The sequence below is a fragment of the Propithecus coquereli genome, unplaced genomic scaffold, assembly GCF_000956105.1.
Source record: "Propithecus coquereli isolate 6110/MARCELLA unplaced genomic scaffold, Pcoq_1.0 Scaffold438, whole genome shotgun sequence".
In the NCBI taxonomy this organism is placed as follows: domain Eukaryota; kingdom Metazoa; phylum Chordata; class Mammalia; order Primates; family Indriidae; genus Propithecus; species Propithecus coquereli.
The window spans coordinates 92,051-113,454 of NW_012150152.1; the positions used below are offsets into that span (position 1 = coordinate 92,051).

Sequence of the window (21,404 nt, forward strand, 5' to 3'; positions counted from 1 at the left end):
CCTACTTAGGTCACACTCTTTGGCGTCCTAGGCTGCGGTACCATCTCACATCACGGACAGGCAGCAGGTCCAGGGACCTGACTCTGGCTGGGGTCTCAATAGCCAGGATGTGACCCAGAAGCTTGGCTCAGCCCTTGTACCGATAGATGGTGTTGTTCCTTTCAAAGGACTCGTCACAATTCAGGAATGGCAGAGGAGCCAGCATGAGAGCCTTGCCTCTAAAACCTTTCAGAAGCAAAGTTATAAACATACTTCCAAGTATTTCCAGCCACACATTCCACTGAGTGCCGGCCGTGGGCACCTCTTCATAACTGACAAGCTGCTCGTGGCAACTCCCAGGCCAGGGCTTCCAGACAAGCCTCCCACTCCCCACCCTTTACCCTCAGCTGCTTCATGGTCCATCTGGCAGAGTGTGGCCAGTGGCCTGAGGAAGTCCCTGGGAACAGGAGCAAGGTCAAGGCAGAGGAATGGGCCGCCAGGGCCGGTCTCAGGAGAGGAAGAGACATCAGACCCCACAGCAGGAGGGCCCTGCAGTCATGAATATTGGAGAGGCACTGACTCCCTGAGATAGAGATGATTCTCAGGGGACCTAGGACAGTGGACCTCTCTGTCTCCCTCATGCCTAAAAGGGGCACTCTCTAGCTGTGCTGTAATTGGGGTCTCAAGAACCTGTCACTGGGGGCTCCCCAGGCCAGAGGTGTCGGACTTAAGAGCGTTACAATTCAACTGGAATAGGCCAGGACTTCAGGCCTCCACCAGGGGGCACCATGGCTACGGTCGGGCCCGGATGGGTTGGGGTCCAAGAGACCCCTGGCACGCGGGTCACTGGGTCTTCATGGGGCGGAAGGTCCTCGGACAGGCGCCCGGGGCTGGACGGGCTCAGTGGGATTTGGGGCAGCAAAAAGATCTGAGGAGAGAAAGCTTGGCCCAGATGGGTCCTAGGATGCCCAGGTCCGGGGCTCTGCGGCCCAGGGTGGTCGCTCAGGGGGCGGCGCTGGCCCCGCGCGCCCGCAGGGCTTCCGGGCTGTGGGGCGTGGCCGTCTGGCGGGGGCGTGGCCTCGGCTGGGCGGGGCGACGCGGAAACCGGGCAGCGGCCGCAGCGGCAGGAAATCGGGGCTGGGTCCCGCCGGCGCGCGACCCTGTCCCCATCCTGGTCCCCGGCGAGCGACACTCGGTCCTAGCCATGGATACAGCAGAGCCGGGTAGGGGTTCTGGGATTCGGGAGGGACCTCACCGGACCGTCCTCTCACCTCTTAAATTGCGGGGCTATATGCCTGTCCGTCTCCATCTGGAGAGCCGGGAAAGGAGTCCCTGAATGGGAAGGCTGCAAGGACCCCCCATTGTGGGGACTCTCATACCAGGAGGGGCCTGCGACACCAGCCCCTGACCCCCCCATCCCCCTTCCTATCCCTTAACCCAGTCGCCTGGGGGAGGGGGCCCAGGAAGGGGAAGTGGCCGCTTCTGCTTCTGATTTTTGTGATGGGGGCAGGGTGTCAAGACCGCTGAGGGAGAGGGCAACACGGTAGGGTCCCCACAGGGCTCCTCCATAGCCCGGGAAGCAGGCAGTGCTGATCTGGGGCCCCTAGAAGAGGGGGCGGGGGCGGCAGCAGAAATGTGGCAAGGTCCGACTTGTGCTTCCGGCTGTCTTTGTGTCTGTAGTGTATGTGGAGTGTCATTCTGTCTTTATGTCCCTCGTGGTTTCAGTCCCTCCATGTGTGTTTCTGCCTCAGGCTCTGTTCCCTTCTGTCCCATGTGTATTTCCATCTGTCTGGCCTGGGGTCCACGTGGTTCCATTGTCAAGCGGGGTCTCTTTCTCTCGACAGTGTGGCAGCATCTGGGGCATCTGTTTTGTTGCTTGCTTCTGGGTCCACGTAGACCTCTGAGCAGCTGTCTCTGTTTGGTAGTGTGTGCGTCCATCTGCCTGCCCAGAGTTGGCCCCACCCAAGCCCACTCTCCCTCCATCCCACACTCCTCTCTCGCTCTCTCTCTCTCTCTCTCTCTCTCTCTCTCTCTTTCTCTCTCTCTCTCTCCCCCACTCCCCAGCCCCACCTTCCTTTCCTAATGAGACTGGTTGTGGTGCAGTGGGTAGAGGGAGGCAGTGGTTGGCCCATGTCTTACACTCCCTTCCCCTAGGTTTTCCCCCAGCTCCCGAGGGCAGGAAGAGGTACAGTGACATTTTCCGGAGCCTGGACAACCTTGAAATCTCACTGGGGAACGTGTGAGTCTGAGCCTGGATCACCCCCAAATCCTGCCAGGATCTGCCAAATCCCTAACCATTTAGGTGCCCTGAAGCCTCACTTGGAACCTGCAACATCCGGACCAACTTACCTAATAATCTGAGAAGTCTAGGATGGAACCCTCCAAGACACCTGTATATCCCAAAAGTCACCCCCAAAATCTACTAGAAATCCCCAAAGTGGTCCTAGGACCCCACATATCTTTCTTGTGACCCCTTCTCACCAAAACATTTGAGATCCCTCTATAATATATTGTCACTCTATGAACCCCAAAGTTACCTGGGGCCCTTCAAATGCTATCTCAAGTCCCAGTAAGAAAACTGACCTGGTTCCCTCAAAACCCCATTCTTCAGACCTCCCAGACACAAGAGATGCCACAGAGATGATGTCCAGGACTATCCCCCTAACTGCCCCAGGGTCCCTAGCAGCCCTCAGCAGGACAGACTGTGTGGAGGGTGGCATCCTGACACCCTTACCCCCCAGGACCCTTGAGATGCTGGCTGGAGACCCTGCACTCCCAGGAGACTCAGAGCCTAACAAGGCCCCCCCAGCTGCTGTGGTGAGTGAGGAATGGGGGGACAGGGAGGAGGGCCCCAGGAAGAGGGGCATCAGGGAGGCAAGCCCCCTGCCCTGTCTGCTGCTGAATGCCATCTCCCTCCCCACCAGAACAGTGAAGCCAGCTGTTGGAGCAGCCCCTCCCCAGAGGGTCCTGTACCCCTCACAGGTAGGGGCCTTTGAGACCAGGACTATGGGGGCAGAAGAGAGTCCTTCCTTCAGCAAGTCACCGTTGACCACCGGTTCCATGCCAGGCATTGTCAGGTGCCAGGAACACGGCAGTGCACACAATAGATCCCAGCCCCTGCACTCAGGGAGCCCCCAGTCTAGGTAGAGAATGTGTAAAATTGCAACCAGGACAAATGATCCCACACGGATGTTTGGGGAGCTATGAGGGTGTAGGACAGGGGCTACTCACTGGCCTGGTCTGGGGCCTCAGAGAAGGCTCCCACGGGAGGATAGGGTTCAGAAACCAGGGGTCCACCCATCTGCCCCAGGGGAGGAACTGGACTTGCGGCTCATTCGGACCAAGGGGGGTGTGGATGCAGCCCTGGAATATGCCAAGACCTGGACCCGCTATGCCAAGGAGCTGCTGGCCTGGACAGAGAAGAGAGCCAGCTATGGTGAGGACGCCTTCTGCCCCTGCCCTCGGCCAGAGGCAGTGCCCAAACCCCAGCTGGACCCAGAACCCCTGCTCTTTCTTCCCCCAGAGCTGGAGTTTGCTAAAAGCATCATGAAGATCGCCGAAGCTGGCAAGCTGTCCATCCACCAGCAGGTAGCCATGACCAGGCCCCCAGAGAGCCCAAAGCCCCCAGAATCCCAGCCTTGCCCCCACAGATCCTCAGTGGCTTCCTACATTCTCCACCCACCCCCAGAGCCAGAGCCACATGCCTCTGCAATACATCTATACCCTGTTTCTGGAGCACGACCTCAACCTGGGAGCCCTGGCCATGGAGACAGTGGCCCAGCAGAAAAGAGACTACTACCAGGTAAGGGTGTGTATGTCCTTCACGTTCCCAATAACCAGGGAGGAAGGCATCACTGCCATCATCACCATTTTACTGATGAGGAAGCTGAGGTCCAGGGATGCTCAGAAACTTGCCCAAGGTTACCCAGCAGAGATTCAAACCCGGCTTCCTGTGCCATTGCAAAATCATCGCGCTTCTATTTGTTTGTGGGGAGTGGCAGGAGGTGCTGAGTGTTCTTAGGAGAAAGTCTCAGTGTCTCTGGGTCCAGGCAGAAAGAATGGGGTGGCCACTGAGGCTCTGGGTGGGGACACGGCGGGGGGCGAGGGGGGGACAGCCAAGTCTGAGTGAGAAGACCTTGGGGGAAGGGGGGTGGAGAATACAGACTCAGAAGAGGGTCCAGAGCAGGCAAGGCATGTGGGTACGAGAGTAGAAGGATGGGGGGAGTGCCTCTGGGGTGGCCCGGAGGCAGCATGCCCATCCCCCACCCTTGCCAGCCCCTCGCTGCCAAACGGACTGAGATTGAGAAGTGGCGGAAGGAGTTCAAGGAGCAGTGGGTGAAGGAGCAGAAGCGGATGGTGAGACCTCGAGTGGGTGGGGGGCGGGCTGAAGGAGGAGAGGCGGGGCGCTGACCTTCCTGCCACCACTCCCTAGAACGAGGCGGTGCAAGCGCTGCGGCGCGCCCAGCTCCAGTACGTGCAGCGCAGTGAGGACCTGCGGGCTCGCTCCCAGGGGTCCCCTGAGGATCCGGCCCCCCAGGCCTCGCCTGGACCCAGCAAGCAGCAGGAGCGGCGACGGCGCTCGCGAGAGGAGGCCCAAGCCAAGGTGGGGACCGGGCCACGAGCCCCTTCAGCGCTTCGGCGCCCCCCACTGCCCTCCGCTGTCTGCCCCATGTGCCCTCTGGCCTCGGTTTCCCCAGGCGCACGAAGCAGAGGCTCTGTACCAGGCCTGCGTCCGCGAGGCCAACGCGCGGCAGCAGGACCTGGAGACCGCCAAGCAGCGGATCGTGTCCCACGTGCGCAAGCTGGTGTTGCAGGGGGACGAAGTGCTGAGACGGGTGAGGCCCTTCCTCACAGCCGCCCTGCCCTCACCCCGTTTGGCCCCCGGCGGAGTCCCACTCCTAAGCCACGCTGGGGGCACCTGGTGCTCTGGGCACTAGGACTAGTCCTTTTCCCTCCACCGCCAGTTCTCACCCCAGACCTGACCGCACCTCGGCCTCAGCCCCACCCCCATGGAGTCCTGTCCGCAGGGTGATCCGGCCTTCACTCGTCCCGGGGCCAACTACCTTAGTCTCTAAGCCACCCCACTGCGACAGGCCCCGCCCACAAACCCTCGCCTCAATCCGGATCCGGTCTTTAAGGGTCAGGCCCCGCCCTAACTCTGGCTCCGCCCCCAGGCTCCCAGGCCCCGCCCCTCCTTGACCTGCTGTCTCCTCACCGCAGGTGACACTGGGCCTGTTCCAGCTAAGAGGGGCGCAGGCAGAGCGTGGCCCCCGTGCCTTCGCCGCCATGGCCGAGTGCTGCGAGCCCTTTGAGCCTGGCCAGCGCTACCAGGAGTTCGTGCGGGCGGTGCAGCCTGAGCCCCCGCCGCCCCCACCGCCCGCCTTCTCCTTCCAGGAGTTCATTCCCTCCGCGCACAGGTGGGCCGCCGGAGTGGGGGTCGGGAAGGAACCCCCGAGTCGCGATGCCAGGCTGTTGGCACCATGGGGATGGGTACTCGAGGTCAGAGAACTCAAAACCTCTGGAATTTTATTGCTCTCGAGGTGTTCTGGGAGTTGGAGGGGTTGTCCCTTTCCTGGGCGGGACAGGATTTTGGGACTATTGCATTCAAGGGGCCACGATTTCCCGGCGCAGCACCTGTAATTCCAACCCTTTTGGAGGCGGAGGTGGGAGGATGGCTTGAGGCCGGGTGTTGGACACCAGCCTGGGTAACATAGCGAGACCTCATCTCTACAAAAAATTTGTAAAATGAGTGGGGCCTGGTGGCATGCATCTATAGTCCTAGTTACTCCTGAGGGAGGCTGAGACAGGAGGATCCCTTGAGCCTAGGATTGAAGGCTGCAGTGAGCTATGATTGGGGCACTGCACTCCAGCCTGAGCGACAGAGTGAGACCCTGTCTCTAAAACAAGAAAAAAAAAGAAGAAAAAGGGGCCATGATGTTCATGGGCATCAAGGTTTGCAAACTCAAGTACTTGGAGTTGGGACCTAGACACAATGCCTGCGTGCCATCATTCCAGGCCAGTTTCCTAGGGATCAAGCCCTCAAGCCCCTGTCCTTTCAGCTCCCCTCTGGACACCAGAAAGAAACTCTCCGGGCCCCTACCTCCAAGGCTGGATGAGAGTTCAGCTGAGCCAGGCACTTGGGAGGACTCAGGCACGAGCTGGCAGGGTAAGTGCAGTGAGGGCCGGGTGGGGACGGTACCAGGGCAAGGGGCCGTCCTTATTGACCTGTCACCACCTAGGGACTCCAGGCCCCACTCCAGGCAGTGATGTCGACAGCATGGGCGGCGGCAGTGAGTCTCGGTCTGTGGACTCTCCCACTTCCAGCCCAGGTGGGGATAGGACCCAATCCTGACCCACAGCCCACCTCTGACCATCCTCCAGCGCCTAGCCAAGCTCTGATCCTCAATCTCTAACCTGTCCTTTGACGTCTGACCTGCCCCGCACCCCTGACCTGTTTCCTTAACCTCTGACCCATTTCTCTTGATCCAACTTCTGAACCACCCCCAAGTTGTTGACCCATTCTCCAACCCTTAAACACTGACCTGTCTGATCCCCCCTCCTGACCTCTGACTCCTTCCCTGTGGGCATCTGTGAGTAGTTCTGGAAGCCCTGGATCTCCCATGACCCCTGTGACCCCCAACCTCTGTGACTCTCTGACCCCAGGCCCTGACACACGGCGGCTGCTGAAAGTTTCATCCATAGGCACCGAGTCCTCAGATGACTTTGAGGAGCGAGATGCTGGTGAGGCTGGAAGCAGGTGGGGCAGGATGGGACGCGAGGTGGACCAGGCACCCCTGACCCTGTCTCCCTGCAGACCTGGGAGACGGGCTGGAGAACGGGCTGGGCAGCCCCTTGAGGAAGTGGACGCTGTCCAGCGCCGCTCAGACCCACCGGCTGCGGCGGCTGCGGGGCCCAGCCAAGTGCCGAGAGTGTGAAGCCTTCATGGTCAGCGGGACCGAGTGTGAGGAGGTGTGACCTCGGCTGATGACCCAATGACCTCTGCTGACCCCAATCACCTCCCTGACCTGAGATCCCTACAACCTTCCTGCCCGTGAACTTACCCTGATCTGATGATCTCCTATAATCCCTCATTCCCCTAGGAGCCCCATGACCTTCTCTTCCCCCACTGGCCCCCAATGACCTTCCTGACCCTGTGACCTTCCCGCAGTGCTTTCTGACCTGCCACAAGCGCTGCCTTGAGACTCTGCTGATCCTCTGTGGACACAAGCGGCTCCCCGCCCGGACACCCCTCTTTGGGGTCGACTTCCTGCAACTGCCCAGGGACTTCCCAGAAGAGGTTCCCTTTGTGGTCACCAGGTGCACGGCCGAGATAGAACACCGCGCCCTGGGTGTGCAGGTGCCACCTTGACCCCTGACTGTCCCCAGAAGTGACCCAACCCTGTCATGGCTGGATCATGAGCCAGGTGTCCCTTTCGTGCTCTTGCTCTGCAGGGCATTTACCGGGTCAGCGGCTCCCGGGTCCGGGTGGAGCGGCTGTGCCAGGCTTTTGAGAACGGCCGCGCATTGGTGGAGCTGTCAGGGAACTCGCCTCACGATGTCTCGAGTGTCCTCAAGCGATTTCTCCAGGAGGTGGGTGCTCAGGGGATTGTGGGGGGACTCAGGCTGAGGACCCTCCGCAGCCTACCCACGCTCCTGTCACCCCCACCCATTCCACCCCCAGCTCACCGACCCCGTGATCCCCTTCCACCTCTACGACGCCTTCATCTCTCTGGCTAAGACCCTGCATGCAGACCCTGGGGACAACCCCGGGACCCCCAGCCCCAGCCCTGAGGTTATCTGCTCGCTGAAGACCCTCTTGGTACAGCTGCCTGACTCTAACTACAACACCCTGCGCCACCTGGTGGCCCATCTGTTCAGGTGTGCACGGGTCCCTGAGCCTTGAGATGTGACCCCCTTCCCTTGACATGTGACTACTGACCTGCAGCTGACCCCTGACACTGATCTCTGACCTTTGACATGTGTTTTCTGAACTCTGAACCTTAACATGTGACTGGTAACTTTGGGTACTGACCCCTGACCCCCAACTCTGGGCATGTGGCTGGTGGTCTCAAACAGTGATCAAGACAACTTAGCCATCACATGGGCGAGTCACTGCTAGGCTGGCCTGTGGGTCCTACGCTTACCCTCATCCCGTGCCTTGACCCTTCCCATACCATCTCCAGGGTGGCTGCACAGTTTGAGGAAAACAAGATGTCTGCCAACAATTTGGGCATTGTGTTTGGGCCAACACTGCTGCGGTCGCCGGATGGTCCGTGGGCAGCCGGCACCATCCCTGTCACCTGCCTGCTGGACTCGGGGCACCAGGCCCAGCTTGTGGAATTCCTCATTGTGCACTACGAGCAGATCTTCGGGATGGATGAGCTGCCCCTGGCCACTGAGCCCCCGCCCCGAGACTCTAGCCCCCAGCTGCTACCGCCACATCCTGGCCCAGACCCCCAGCTCCCAGCCCTAGCCTTGGACCCCAACCCAGACCCCAAGCCCCAGATTGCCCTGGAGAAGCATGCCGAGGCTACGCCCCCCGAGGTAGGAACCCGCTGGGCCCAGGGACGTGAAGAGGGCCTTCGCTCTGTTTAATTCTGTCACTCTCTGCCTTGTCTTCCTTCCTTCCTTTCCCTTTAAAATCTCTTTCATTCTCTTCCTCTCTTCCTCCTCATTTAACCCGCACTCATTCTGGAAGGAATAGTGAGGGATGGAGTGGTCGGCAATGATGGATCACAGCAGGAGACAACCCCGCAGAGGTACTAACGTGGGTGACCATTCATTCCTTCCACAGAATATGTACTGAACACTTACTGTATGCCAAGGATTGTTCTGGGCATTGCAGATACACCAATGAGCTAAATATTCAAAGACTCCATCCTCTCAGCGCCTACTTTGCAGTGGGGAAAGATCAACAATAAACAAAAACTATCATACAAAGTCAGTTACGTAGGACGTTACGAAGTGACAGTGATGAGTGTAATAGCGGACAGAAAGGGTCTGGTGAGGGACGGGACAGCAGGAGCACCAAGGTAAGAGGTGGAGGAGCAGTTTGTAGCAGTAAGTAGGATGGTGCGGGCAGGTCTCACAGAGAAGGTGGATTTGCACAAAGGCTGGAAGGATGTAAGGGAGGAACAAGCCATGTAGACATGTGGGGAAGGGTGTTTTGGGCAAAGGGAACAGCCAGTGCAAAAGCTGTGTGGTAGAAGCATGCCTGGTGTTCAGGACACAGCCCTATCCTGTAAGGAATTAAGGGAAGGTGGTGGGAAGTAAGGCCAAAGAGGAGTGGCCCCAGATGGCTTTGCCAGCTGCCACTGACCTCGCACCTGCTATGCAAGGGGCACAGACCATCGATGGACACCCACCTACTATGCACGGGGTCCTATATAGGCTTCCTGTCATCCTCTCCACAGTCCTGATAGGCCCTGAGTGGTTAAGTGACCCTAAAAGGGGAGCCATTGCAGGTGAATCTTTAACAGAGCTCATCCATCAGGATCCAGAGCTCAGCTGGGAACCAGGGAGATGGCAGCAGCGGCCAGACCAATCCACGCCCAAGGCCTGTGCTCCTAGTATCCTGCTACACCTGCCACTCCTGAGAACAGGGACATGCCCCATAGCAGCCCAGAGCTGGGAAGAGCTGCCAGTGAGCTGTGGGTCTCTGAGAGCTGGAATGGTTCATAAAGTGAAAAGCAAGAACTCAACGTAGAAAGAACTCGAGCTGCTATTACCATTTAGCTAAAGGCAGAACAGTGAACATACACAGATATACTAGAAAGCAGAAGTAAGCTTGATGTGGTTGCAGAGAGCAGCGTAAGACGATAGTTCAGAGGCACTGCCTAGTTCTAATGTGGAGCTGAGCTACTCCCTGAATTTTTGTTTGCTTTTTTTCCTAGAGACAGGGTCTCACTTTGTTGCCCGGGCAGGAGTGCAGTGGCATGATCATAGCTCACTGCAACGTTGAACTCCTGGGCTCAAGCGATCCTCCTGCCTCAGCCTCCGGAGTAGCTGGGACTGCAGGTGTGCACCACCATGCTTGGCTAATTTTTGTATTTTTTTGTAGAGATGGGGTCTCACTATGTTGCTCAGGCTGTTCTCAAACTCCTGGCCTCAAGCAATCCTCCCTCCTCAGCCTCCCAAAGTGCTGGAATTACAGGCGTGAGCCACCCCACCCAGCCAAGCAGTACATTTTTAAGGGCATCTTCTATCCCCACAATTGCAAAGGAATTTTTGAAAATCCAGGAACAAGCCCTCAGCTCTCCAAGAGTCTCAAAGAACTGAGATTTTACTGTTAGGAGTCTCGTTTTTGGGTTTCTCCTGCAGATTCCAACTCCACAGGGTGACCAGAGAGTGGAAGAGGCCGAAGACACCAAAGATGGGGAAGGGGAAGGTGAGTTTGTTGTGGAGTGGCTCAGAAGTTCTAGGGGTGCCCCTGCCCCAGGGTGGCTTAGCTGAGAGATGACTCCTGGGGGGATGTCCAGAGGACTTGGGGGTGCTGAGCATTGACCACCCCACCCCACAGCCTCCAGCCAAGGCCCTGAGGACTTACTCCTGGGGACACAGTCTCGTGGCCACTTCAGCCGCCAGCCAGTGAAGTATCCCCGGGGGGGCGTGCGGCCTGTCACCCACCAGCTGTCCAGCTTGGCCCTGGTGGCTTCCAAGCTGTGCGAAGAGACCCCAGTCACATCAGTACCCAGAGGGAGTTTGCGGGGGCGGGGGCCTGGCCCTGCCGCTGCCTCCCGTGAGGGCAGCCCCTTGCGCCGAGCCCCGCTGCCTAAGCATTTTGAGATCACCCAGGAGACAGCCCGGCTACTCTCCAAACTGGACAGTGAGGCTGTACCTAAGGCCACCTGCTTCCCAGAGCCCCAGCCCGAGGAAGCCGAGGACCATCTCTGACCACCCTACCACCCTGACTAAGGAAGAGGCCCAGGGCTGAGAAGATGGACCCGTGTCTCCCCAGCTCCCCCCACTTGGTGGCCAAACATTGGGCCAGGAGTTCAATGTTGGGGGGTTCAGAGAATTCCTCTAACGAAAGACTACATGGCTTGAAGGAGGCCTAAAACCTTTGTGGGGGCAGTGTCCCAGCATCTCCCCCCAGACACAGTTCACTGCCAAGCAGCAGGGCTGCTCAGGCTCAGAGGTCACTCAGAGTCAATACTCAGGGTCAATACAGGTCATGAGATCCTTGGGGTCCACCTTCGTCTCCTACTCCTGGACAGGGGTGCCTATTGCTACTTTAGTTGTGGTCACTCCCTCATCCCTGCCTGCCTCCTTCACTGATTCCAAGTGACTTGTTCCTGGAGGAGGTGGACGGCCCAGACTACATCCTGGTGGTGCCCGGGGTCTGGGGTCTGATGGCCTCTGAATAAACTGTGTCCTGTGTACCCTTGTATGTCTGTCTTTGCAGGGGGTGGGGGGGCTTGCAGGGGAGAGACACCAGTGAGGGCACTACCCTTTGCCCCCATTTTACCGACCACGCAAACCGAGGCCCCATTCCTTTATCCCCAAACTCCCCGGGAGCACCAACAGGCAATTGGGGCTGAGTCATGCCTGCCCAGCCCTCCCGGAGCTCCGCGTCCCAGACTGGTCCCTGCGCAAACAAATACAGTATAACAAAGTGCAGATAACCGGGACAATGGGGCTGTGTGCTCTGGATCGTGGGAGCCCAGGGACGACGCGAAGATGAGAGGAAGCTGCAGGGCAGGGCAGTCCCGGGGTGAGGGGCGCCAGGGCGGGATTGCAAAAAACTTGAGTGCGCCCGACGGTCAGCTGGGGCCGCGGGTCCGCGAGCAAGAAAAGCCGAGGCTGGGCCGGGGTCCCGGCGGTGGGAGCCAAGTCGGATCAGGGCGTGGCTTGTAGCTCGGCGGCCGATTGGACGCGAGGGAGAGAGCGGGGTGGGGTTGGGAGGGTGGGGGGCACGGACCCGGAGACCACCCGGAGCTGCGGCCCGGCGGCGTGAGGTCGCGGCGGGAATCCTCAGGTCGTTGAGTGACTCGGCCCCGAAGGCTCGAAACTGCAGGCTCGTAAGGTGTGCAGGGACCGGGGTGGGGGTCCCGCGCCGGAAATGGAGAGGGGCGACCGAGGGGCGGCGAAGCGAGGAGGAAATAGGGGGGCTGCGGTTCCGGGCGACCCCGCCCCCGGCGCGGCCGCGGAGGCGGGGCTTCCCCAGGTGGCGGGAGCGGGGCGGGGCACCCCCAGGTGGTGGGGGCGGGGCGCCAGGGCCCGGCCGCGGGGGAGGGACCCCGCCTCCCGCGCCCTCTCGGCAGCCCGCGCCGGGCACAGCCGGACGCTCCTCGGCTCTCGCTGCCGGGCCATGGGCCTCTGGCCCGTCCCGATCCCCCGCGAGCCCGACCGGTCTGCGGCGTGACGGGCGGCCCAGGTGAGGCCAGCACGGGCGGGAGGCGGGTGGGCACGGGTCCAGGGGAGGTCCCGGCACGTGCCAGCGGGACTGGGGCGCCACCCCTTGCTCCGTTACCCCTACCCACTCCCCAGCCTGGGGGCGTCTGGAGGCCCGGCCGGCCGCGGCCTCCGGGACCCCACTGTCTTTGTCCCGGAGTCCGCCAGGGTCCTCGTCCCAACCGGAACGGCTCGGTGCCCCGCCCGTTTCGAAAGCACTCGCGCCCAAATCCTGCCGCCCAGCTTCTGAGGCTGCTGTCTGCACACTCTAGTCGGCCGGTCGCCTCCACGCCCAAGCACCGCCCACCCACCCGCAGGGTCCCAGCAAGTGACCTCGCCCTTGTGCACACACGCTCCCCGTCGCTGCAACCTGCACTGACCCCAGCACCAAACTGACCCTCCCTCATCTCGTCCCGCACAGCTCACCCCTTTGTCCTGCCCTAACTCTCCTTAATCCCCAGGCCCACCGGGTCACAGATTGGTGGCATGTGTGCCGGAATTGGACTGTACATGGGTTTTGTTTCGCTTCTCTAGGTTAACAAAACAAGGCATCAACTTGGCTGATAGCTTTCATAAAGGTCTTATTAGTAGGTAAGGAACAATTGTTCCCCTGCCCCCACCCCATGGAGCTTGCTTTTTCCAGATCACCATGGTCCACTTTGCTCCGGGACGCTGAGTTTGAGACCCTTGCCCTGTCTGTCCTGACCCTCCTCTCTGGCTGCTGCCCTCTCCTGTGTCTTTCCAACAGGGCCACATTTACTGATCTCTCTCTGTGCCCCCAGATGGTCACTATGGGCCGGTGCTACTACAACCAGACCATTGGCTTCTTCTACAACAACAGTGGCAAAGAGCTTAGCTCTCACTGGCGGCCCAAGGATGTGACTGTGGTGGCCCTGGGGCTGACTGTCAGTGTGCTGGTGTTGCTGACCAACCTGCTGGTCATAGCAGCCATCGCCTCCAACCGCCGCTTCCACCAGCCCATTTACTACCTGCTGGGCAACCTGGCTGCCGCCGACCTCTTCGCCGGTGTGGCCTACCTCTTCCTCATGTTCCACACCGGTCCGCGCACCGCCCGGCTCTCACTTGAGGGCTGGTTTGTGCGGCAGGGCCTGCTGGACACAAGCCTGACGGCGTCCGTGGCCACACTGCTGGCCATCGCCGTAGAGCGGCACCGCAGCGTGATGGCCGTGCAGCTGCACAGCCGCCTGCCCCGTGGCCGTGTGGTCATGCTCATCGTGGGCGTGTGGGTGGCTGCGCTGGGCCTGGGGCTGCTGCCTGCCCACTCCTGGCACTGCCTCTGTGCCCTGGACCACTGTTCACGCATGGCCCCCCTGCTCAGCCGCTCCTACCTGGCCGTCTGGGCACTGTCCAGCTTGCTTGTCTTCCTGCTCATGGTGGCCGTCTACACCCGCATTTTCTTCTATGTGCGGCGGCGAGTGCAGCGCATGGCAGAGCACGTCAGCTGCCACCCTCGCTACCGAGAGACTACGCTCAGCCTGGTCAAGACCGTTGTCATCATCCTAGGTGAGCGGGGCCCTCCTCATCTCATCCAGGGCCACAGGAACGCCACCTCCCCTACCCCACCAAAGACCCTGGGAGACAATGAACAAAACAAGTGACCTGATAGTGACCTGATAGAGCATAATGGGAGGGGATGATTTGGATGAGGAATATTCTCCAAGGAGGTGACATCTGAGGAGAGACCTGAGTGCTGGTGAAAGGAAAAGAGAACATAGAAGGTGACAACCCTAAGGCAGGACCAGGCCAGAGCCTCCAAAGAGGAAAGGCTGGGCCTGTGAGCAGGAAGGGTCAGCAAGGCCCCAAGGGGCAAGGACAGGAGTCAGATTTTGTTCTGAGTTCTGTGGGAGGCCCTTAAGAGTTTTTAGCAGGAGTAATGTGGTTGCTAAGAGTTTTTGGCAGAAGTAATGTGGTCACTCTGGCTATTGGATGTACAGTGCACTGGGTGGGGGAGGTGGCAGGGACTCCCCCTCTGAGGCTACACCCAACCCTTCCAGAACGAGGACCAACCCTGCCCAGTGATTCCTTTCTCCCAACCAAGTAACCATCCCGTGGTGACCTCCTTTCCCTCACTGAACAAATCTCCATGTCAAAACGTCCAGGGCCCTGGCCACGGTATACCAGTTAGGAAAGGTGTCCCCTCTTAGCAGACTACACAGTTATTGCCCACGTTCTAGAGACTGCCCGAGCCCTGAGCTCAGAGCGGTAGGTGCCAGGCCTTCTGACACTTTGCCTTGCTCACCTCGGTCTCCATCCCACAGGGGCATTTGTGGTCTGCTGGACACCAGCCCAGGTGGTACTGCTCCTGGATGGTCTGGACTGCAAATCCTGCAACGTCCTGGCCGTAGAGAAGTATTTCCTACTCTTGGCCGAGGCCAATTCTCTGGTCAATGCTGTAGTGTACTCATGCCGAGATGCTGAGATGCGCCGCACCTTCCGCCGCCTCCTCTGCTGCGTGTGCCTCCGCCGGTCCACCCACACGTCTGCCCGCTCTGCATCCTCTGCCCAGGCAAGTGCCAGTACTCGCATCATGCTTCCTGAAAATGGCCACTCCCTGATGGACTCCACTCTTTAGCTACCTTGGACTTCAGTGGGATGCAGCAAGCACCACGTCTGCAGCCGCTGATGCGGCGCCTGGCTCAACCCAACCAGTGGGACGGACTTAAAGGCAGACCCCTGGTCTGGCCTTGGCACAGCACCACTGCCAGCCCTCCCCAGGCACACAGCTATGCCTACCCAGGGCACAGGAGTTTGGGGTCATCTCCAAGTGCTAGGGAAGTCAGGTGGGGTGCAGGAATCTGGCTGTCCAGTCATCTCAGGTTTGGGGTTTTATTAATGGACATTTTTTCTATTTTTACTTTATATCCCTGGTAAGCCCTGTGGACTGAACGGTTCCTCCTGTATGATGCCATGAGTGTTAAGGGTGGGAGAGACGAGGGCTGTCTCCGGCCATCACGCCCAGCGTGACAGGTTAACAAGGATGGACTGTGGACACACCATCTTTCTGAAGGTGATTCTTAAGCAGCACAAACTGAGGGGTGCTGAGCTGGGAAAGGTTTGTGGCCCCTGGCATCCTCCACGGGCTGGCCTGTCCCTGTCAGAATTGAGGGGTCCACAGGGAGGGCATGATATGAGGAGTAAACCTTTTCACTCTGAGGTCTCTAAAGCATTTTTTGTTATCAATTCAGTCTGTCTATCCCTGTGTCCGGAAATTGTCCACCTTGGCTCAGGCCTGGCAGGGAGCCTTCAACATGGCAGCTCTTTGGCCCTGTTTTCATTCCTCTTGAGTCTCTGGCTGGCCGTTACTCTGTCTGTCTTGGTGGGGTCTTGCATGGTCTCCTGCTTTCTCTGTTGTTTGTCTCCTCCTTCTGTTCCTGCCTCCATTGGGCCACCAGCCTGTCTGTCTTCCTCCTCTGGAGCCCAAGGTGGTCTCTGGCCCATATGAGCCCTCTTACTCCTGCCTGCCCTCTTGTCGAAGTCCAGATTGTTAAAGGTCATGTCCCCAGCCGTGTCTATCCCATTGCCTACCCTATGCCCTGTGTTCACACTGGGAGCCACAGATAGTGGGGTCCATGTAGCAGTATGCAGAACTTGAAAGCTGGCACACTGATAGCACTTTAGGTGCATTATTTAATCATCACTTGCATCCTATGACACAGATATTACACCTGTTTTTACGTGAGGATAGTGGCTCAGACAGGTTGCAATCTGGCCCACGGTTACACAGCTTGGAAAGGGCACAGAAATGCATTGAAAGTTCCCTGGGGAAAGGGCTTCAGATTCCCATAAAGCCCAGAGTTGGTCACAAGCTCACCCAGGCGCTTTCCTCACCTCACCCCACAGTCCCTAAAGCCTCAAATGTGCCAGCCCCATGATGAGCCCCCTCTCAGATGCCCCTGCCAGGCACAGTGTGGGCCAGGACCTGGGCTCTCTGCTCCCACGTCACCAGTAAGGAGAGAGGGTTGTGTTTTTACTTCAGTTTCCCATGCTGAGTAACAGCTGACATTTGACCCCGGTCTCTCATCAGAGGTCAAATCTGAAACCACTGAAGTATGCATTGCTGAAGGACCAAAAAACATCTGGGATCTTCTATATTAAATGGGTCTAGGTTTTCCTTTGGGAAAACTCTCCCTCTCTCCTCTATGAGGAGGCAAGAATGAACTGAGGTGTTGGGTACTTCTCCAAGGTCCAAGGTGGGCAGCATGGCTCCTAGGGCCTGGGGCCTAAATCCAGAGGTGATGACCGAGGCACACACCCATGAAAGATGCAGTCCCTGCCTCCATGGGGCTCAGAGCCTGTTAGGCAGACATGTCACTTTGAGTGCCAAAGCAGCAAACCAATTCCTATGGCATAGAGACCCCTGATGGCCTCCAAAGGCATCTGTGTCTGTGTCTCAGGTGCTCTAAGCTAGCTGCCTTGCATCAGCATCCTCCAGGTTCTAACCTGTACCCCTCAGGTCTCCTTTGGAATCTTGTCCCATTTCCTCTTGTCAATCTCTCCTTTTCACCAAGTGGCTTCAAGTTTTTGTCTCTGTTGGTCCGTGAAGCTTTCGTTGCCCTGCCTGCCAAGTTCTCTGAAGGACACGACCTTTCAGGCCTCCTGGGCAGTGCTGTACTAGATAGAGGCTGACCTCTTGTACAGGACACAGTGCTTCGTGGTCCCCATGCGTTCTATCACTTCCTGTTATCGAGGCCAAGCATCGGGTTTCCTTCAACAAGAAGCTTCCGGTTTGTTCATACATGCTGTCAATGTCATTCATTTCCAGTCCCTGCTGTCCCCTTTAGAGTCTCGCAACACTTCGAAATCCAGCCCCCCAGATGGTGTTTGAATTTCCTCTCCTGAATTTCGTTTCCAGCAGTAACGGAAAGAAGATGGGCTCTGTTCAGAAGGGTTTCCAGCCAGTCTGAGGATCCTGTACTGAGACTACATCTGGAATCTGTCCTCAGTATACAGGGTCTGGGAGGTCCCATGACTTTGGAGAAGGGATTCGAGTCCAGTCTGTGCCTTTTCTCTTGAACGAGGATCCTTCTCTACACACCATGAGTCCTAACAGCTAGAAACAAAGACCCGTGAGAATTCACTCCGACTTGGGGTGCACCACAGGGTGGGCACTCAGTAAACATCCTTCCTTCATTTGGTAGCCACATGCGGGCATTTTCTAGGCAGGGAACACTGTAGAAGGAGAATGGATAAACAAGCGAGGTCGCCCTTAAGCTGGACCTGGAAAGGTGACTGGAGTTGATTTCAGCAGAGGAGAAAGACACTCCGTTCTGACTTCCTTCCCGCCATCGCCACGAACAACTGCACCCCTCGGCCAGGTGAAAGGGGCGTGGAGAGCTCCAGGGGAAGAGCCAGCAGCCCCAGTGACCCACCTAATGGAGTGAGGCTGAGGGGAGCATTAGGGGACTGAGCAGGAGTCTGGGGCTCCGGGCTTCTGGACGTTAGTGGGCGGTGTTGATGGGGCTCTGAGATGAGTCTGGAGTGTTGAATGGGGCTCTGAGGGGTGTGGGGAGTTCTGAGGAGGAGGGAGTGGCTTGGAGGAAGAGTGGGGAGCTCTGAGAAGAAGCGGGGGCCCTGAGGAGGAACAGGACTCTGAGGAGATGCGAGAGACGCCGAAGGACGCGGGGGGCGGCGAGAGAGATGAGGTGGGGACATGGGCCCCTGAAACGCAAAGGTGCAGGCGCTGCTCTCGCGCGCGCTAGAAGAGAGTGGAGGAGAGACGCACCGTTGCCTTGGCAACCCCCAACTGCGCTCTAGGCCATTGAGGGGGCTGTTCCGGGCGTGTCCCGGAGGCGGTGCGCAGCTCCGGTTGGCTGACGGCGGCTGAGGGGCGGTCTATGGGCGGTGCCCGGCGGCGGTTGGCTGGCGGCGGCGGCTGGGGGCGGGGCCCAGGCGTGTGGGAGAGCTCGCGCGCGGCGCTGGGGCGGCGGCGGTTGGCTGAGGCGCCCTCCAGCGAGCGCTACTGGCCCGGGGGCTCCTCCTCCGCGCCTGCCCGGCCGCGCCGCCCATGGACGCCCCGCCGCGCCCCGCGCCACCGCCCCCCGCCCCGCGCAGCCCGCCGCCCGGGTCCCCCCCGGGTCCCGCCACGAGCGACGTCCTGCAGCAGATCATGGCCATCACTGACCAGAGCCTGGACGAAGCGCAGGCCAGGTATTGCCCGCGGGCTCGTCAGGGCCCCTTAGCCTGGCGCGGGGATGGGGGCGGCCGGGGGGAGAGGGGCGGGGAGGGACCGCGGGCTGACGGGGGCGCTCGAGGAGGCCTGGAGGGGGGTTGCGAGGACGAAGGATGTATGGGGTTAAAATGGCACGCAGTGGGCAGACCTTATGGGCCTAAACAGCGGGGTGAAGGTTTGGGGAGCTCGTCCCGGGCCGAGAGGGTTAGGAGTTTACGGGAGAGAGTGTGGGATGAGAGGTGGGCACACGCGGGACTTTTGAGGCGTGGTTGTTAATGGGACTTATGCGGGTGGGAAGTTTTGAGGGCAGATGATGGACCGTGAGTGGAGGAGATTGAGACTCGGGAATGTCAGTGTAGGAGACCGAAGAGTTGAGCCGGGGTGATTTGGTGTGGAACTTTCCAGAAAAGGGTCAGTGGGTGGGGGAGCTGACTAGCGACGGAGGACTCCTCTTTTCTGAATTCGGCAAGTAGATATTGAGGTCTTACTATATGTGCCTGACACTGAGCTGGGTACTGACATAGTGCCTGCTCTCAGGTTTATGGTTTGGGAGAGAAAAAGTAAGTAGCAAAAAATAAGTATAAGTTTTGATAAAAACTAAAAGGAAAGGAATCTGTGCTGTAGGAAGCCAGGTGGAGAAAAGCAGCTTTGGAGAGGAGACAGCACCTTCAGAGCTGTAGAAAGCGAAGCTTGGGAGAGAAAGTTCCCAGCTGGGGAAAAGAAGACAGAAGCCGGGGAGAGAAAGAGTTGAGTTTGAAGGGAGGCTGGAACCTGATCACCTGTGGCTTACAAGTCTCAGTAAGAAGTTTGGATTTTATTCCAGTTGCAATGGGCAAAACAAGGGGACTTTAAGCCCACCTGTCTGGTTTACCTCACCCATTTGTCAGCCAGCCAGGATTGCTAAAATCTGTTTCACAAGGCAGCCCACTGTGTTTGGGGCCCACTGGAGTTTTTTATTAGAACAAATGGAAAAGACTGAAGTCCTGGCCGGGCGCCGTGGCTCACGCCTATAATCCTAGCACTCTGGGAGGCCGAGGCAGGCGGATTGTTTGAGCTCAGGAGTTCGAGACCAGCCTGAGCAAGAGCAAGACCCCGTCTCTACTAAAAATAGAAAGAAATTAACTGGACAACTAAAAATGTATAGAAAAAATTAGGCGGGCATGGTGGCGCATGTCTGTAGTCCCAGCTACTCGGGAGGTTGAGGCAGGAGGATGGCTTGAGCCCAGGAGTTTGAGGTTGCTGTGAGCTAGGCTGACGCCACAGCACTCTAGCCCCGGCAAAAAGAGTAAGACTCTGTCTCAAAAAAAAAAAAAAAGACTGAAGTCCTTTTGGAGGCCTTGTTGAATGGGGCCTGTTTGGGGGTGAAAAATGGTCCCTGGGGGTGGAACTGAGGTCTGGTGGTGTGGACCATGCAGCCACTGGAGGGTACACTGGGGGATACAAAACCAGGTAAACAGCAGCCCCATGAAGGAAGAAGTAAAGGAAAAGGTGGATACAAGCATGCATTTGTTCATCAGTCTGTGCTTCTTGTGGAATGTTGACTCTTTCTGCGATTTCATAGCCTCTACCTGGAAAGTTAGGAGTCCTCCTTGCCCTCCAACTATTTCCATTCTACTTTTTTGTAATATTGTGCCAGGTGCTGGAAAAACTAAGATGGCTAAGATGTTCTCTGCCCTCTTGGAACTTATGGAGAAGTAGGGTGTGTGGAAGACTAGTTTATGAGTAGTGGTCATAACAGGAGTGTTCTGTGTAGAGGTAATTCCTGGCACAAAAGAGCTGGGCCAGGTGAGGGTGCCTTTCTGCGATGCCCTGTTAGGCTAGTCTGAGAGCAGGGACTTTGTTGTACTTCCCTTTGCATTCCCAGGGCTGTGCTCAATGCCTGGCAGCTAGCATTCAGTAAAGTTTCCTGGCACTGAGGAGATTCTGGAAGGATTAATAGGAGCTGGAGGAGGGCAAAGATGGGCTCTTCACACCCAGGAATGTCACCACAGAGGCAATGCTTTGGATGTGTCCTGGGAGCTGCCTGTGTGCCTTCCAGTCTGGGCAGGAACAGCTTAGCTGGTGAGCTCCACTCAGATGTGGCCTTCCTCAGGCATCTATGACCTAGCACAGCCCCAAGGCAGCTGCTTTTTCCTTGCAGCAATCGCTTGAGATTCTAGTGTGCCCTAGATAGGCTTTAGAATGGAATGCAGTCAGTCACCTCCTCCTTACCGTTTTCAAAGACAGCACTTTTTGTTTTATGTCTAAGAAATTAAATAGGGGGGCATTATTCATGCTTGATAATATAGCTGTTAAGTAGCTGGTTCCTGGTTCCTGGCTTCTTTCTGAGGTTGGAAGACCCCCGGAGCTTTTATTTTGAGACTTTGGAAGCTTCCAATCTTTCTCACTTCTTTGAACCTGGCTGTTAGATGAACTCAAGGCCCTAAAGGTCACCTGGGTTCAGACAACAGGTTTCAGTCCCCAAGTGGACCACTTACTCCACTCTGGAGAAAACACAGCTGGGTGGGTCTTTTCCTCACAGTAAACTCTGCAGCCTGGTAGATTATCAACCTGGGAGGGGAAGCAGATTTTTTCTCTCTTGATCAGCTGACCTAGTGAGGCTTTTGCAAGTCTTTCTGACTCTGCCCTCTTTCAACATGCCCACCATGCCTTTCGTAACCCCTGGAGTCAGTTCAGCTCAACTGTTTAGCAAGAAAGAATTTTTCATCTCAGATGTGAGGCCCCTCAACCTGTTTCATCACCAGAAGTGGGTTTAAAGAAGGAAAAAATACCTCTTTTCTTAAACCTGGATTCTTTTTTTTTTTTTTTGAGACAGAGTCTCACTCTTTTGCCCGGGCTAGAG

General features: G+C 57.8%; 3 protein-coding genes across 3 annotated transcripts in view; all 3 read left to right on the top strand.

Annotated features, from left to right (window-relative positions):
- Positions 1–1,070: 1,070 nt before the first annotated feature.
- On the top strand, positions 1,071–11,311 carry GMIP (GEM interacting protein). Its single transcript, XM_012654086.1, has 21 exons — positions 1,071–1,202; positions 2,134–2,218; positions 2,721–2,796; positions 2,904–2,961; positions 3,290–3,415; positions 3,503–3,567; positions 3,668–3,781; positions 4,255–4,335; positions 4,412–4,582; positions 4,677–4,814; positions 5,200–5,396; positions 6,039–6,145; positions 6,219–6,308; positions 6,643–6,720; positions 6,794–6,948; positions 7,148–7,336; positions 7,432–7,569; positions 7,661–7,857; positions 8,163–8,523; positions 10,300–10,366; positions 10,499–11,311. The coding sequence occupies exons 1-21, from the start codon at positions 1,184–1,186 to the stop codon at positions 10,870–10,872; spliced, it is 2,886 nt and encodes a 961-aa protein (XP_012509540.1). The 5' UTR covers positions 1,071–1,183; the 3' UTR covers positions 10,873–11,311.
- A 911-nt stretch (positions 11,312–12,222) lies between these two features.
- Positions 12,223–15,552, top strand: LPAR2 (lysophosphatidic acid receptor 2). Its single transcript, XM_012653992.1, has 3 exons — positions 12,223–12,355; positions 13,155–13,896; positions 14,652–15,552. Exons 2-3 carry the CDS (start codon positions 13,155–13,157, stop codon positions 14,963–14,965), a joined length of 1,056 nt encoding a protein of 351 aa, XP_012509446.1. The 5' UTR covers positions 12,223–12,355; the 3' UTR covers positions 14,966–15,552.
- Positions 15,553–18,362: 2,810 nt separating this feature from the next.
- PBX4 (pre-B-cell leukemia homeobox 4) overlaps positions 18,363–21,404 on the top strand; it is a 48,648-nt gene continuing 45,606 nt past the window's right edge. Inside the window, exon 1 of the mRNA XM_012653990.1 lies at positions 18,363–18,540. Coding sequence (XP_012509444.1) covers positions 18,398–18,540 — 143 coding nt within the window. The 5' untranslated portion in view covers positions 18,363–18,397. The remainder of the gene's footprint in view (positions 18,541–21,404) is intronic.

Bases quoted from the DNA above. Each gene is read 5' to 3' on its own strand.
- LPAR2 (XM_012653992.1), top strand. From the start codon at position 13,155: ATGGTCACTATGGGCCGGTGCTACTACAACCAGACCATTGGCTTCTTC. The intron at 13,897-14,651 runs GTGAGCGGGGCC...TCCATCCCACAG, and splicing joins GACCGTTGTCATCATCCTAG to GGGCATTTGTGGTCTGCTGG.
- GMIP (XM_012654086.1), top strand. The intron at 3,782-4,254 runs GTAAGGGTGTGT...CACCCTTGCCAG, and splicing joins AGAAAAGAGACTACTACCAG to CCCCTCGCTGCCAAACGGAC. The intron at 4,336-4,411 runs GTGAGACCTCGA...ACCACTCCCTAG, and splicing joins TGAAGGAGCAGAAGCGGATG to AACGAGGCGGTGCAAGCGCT.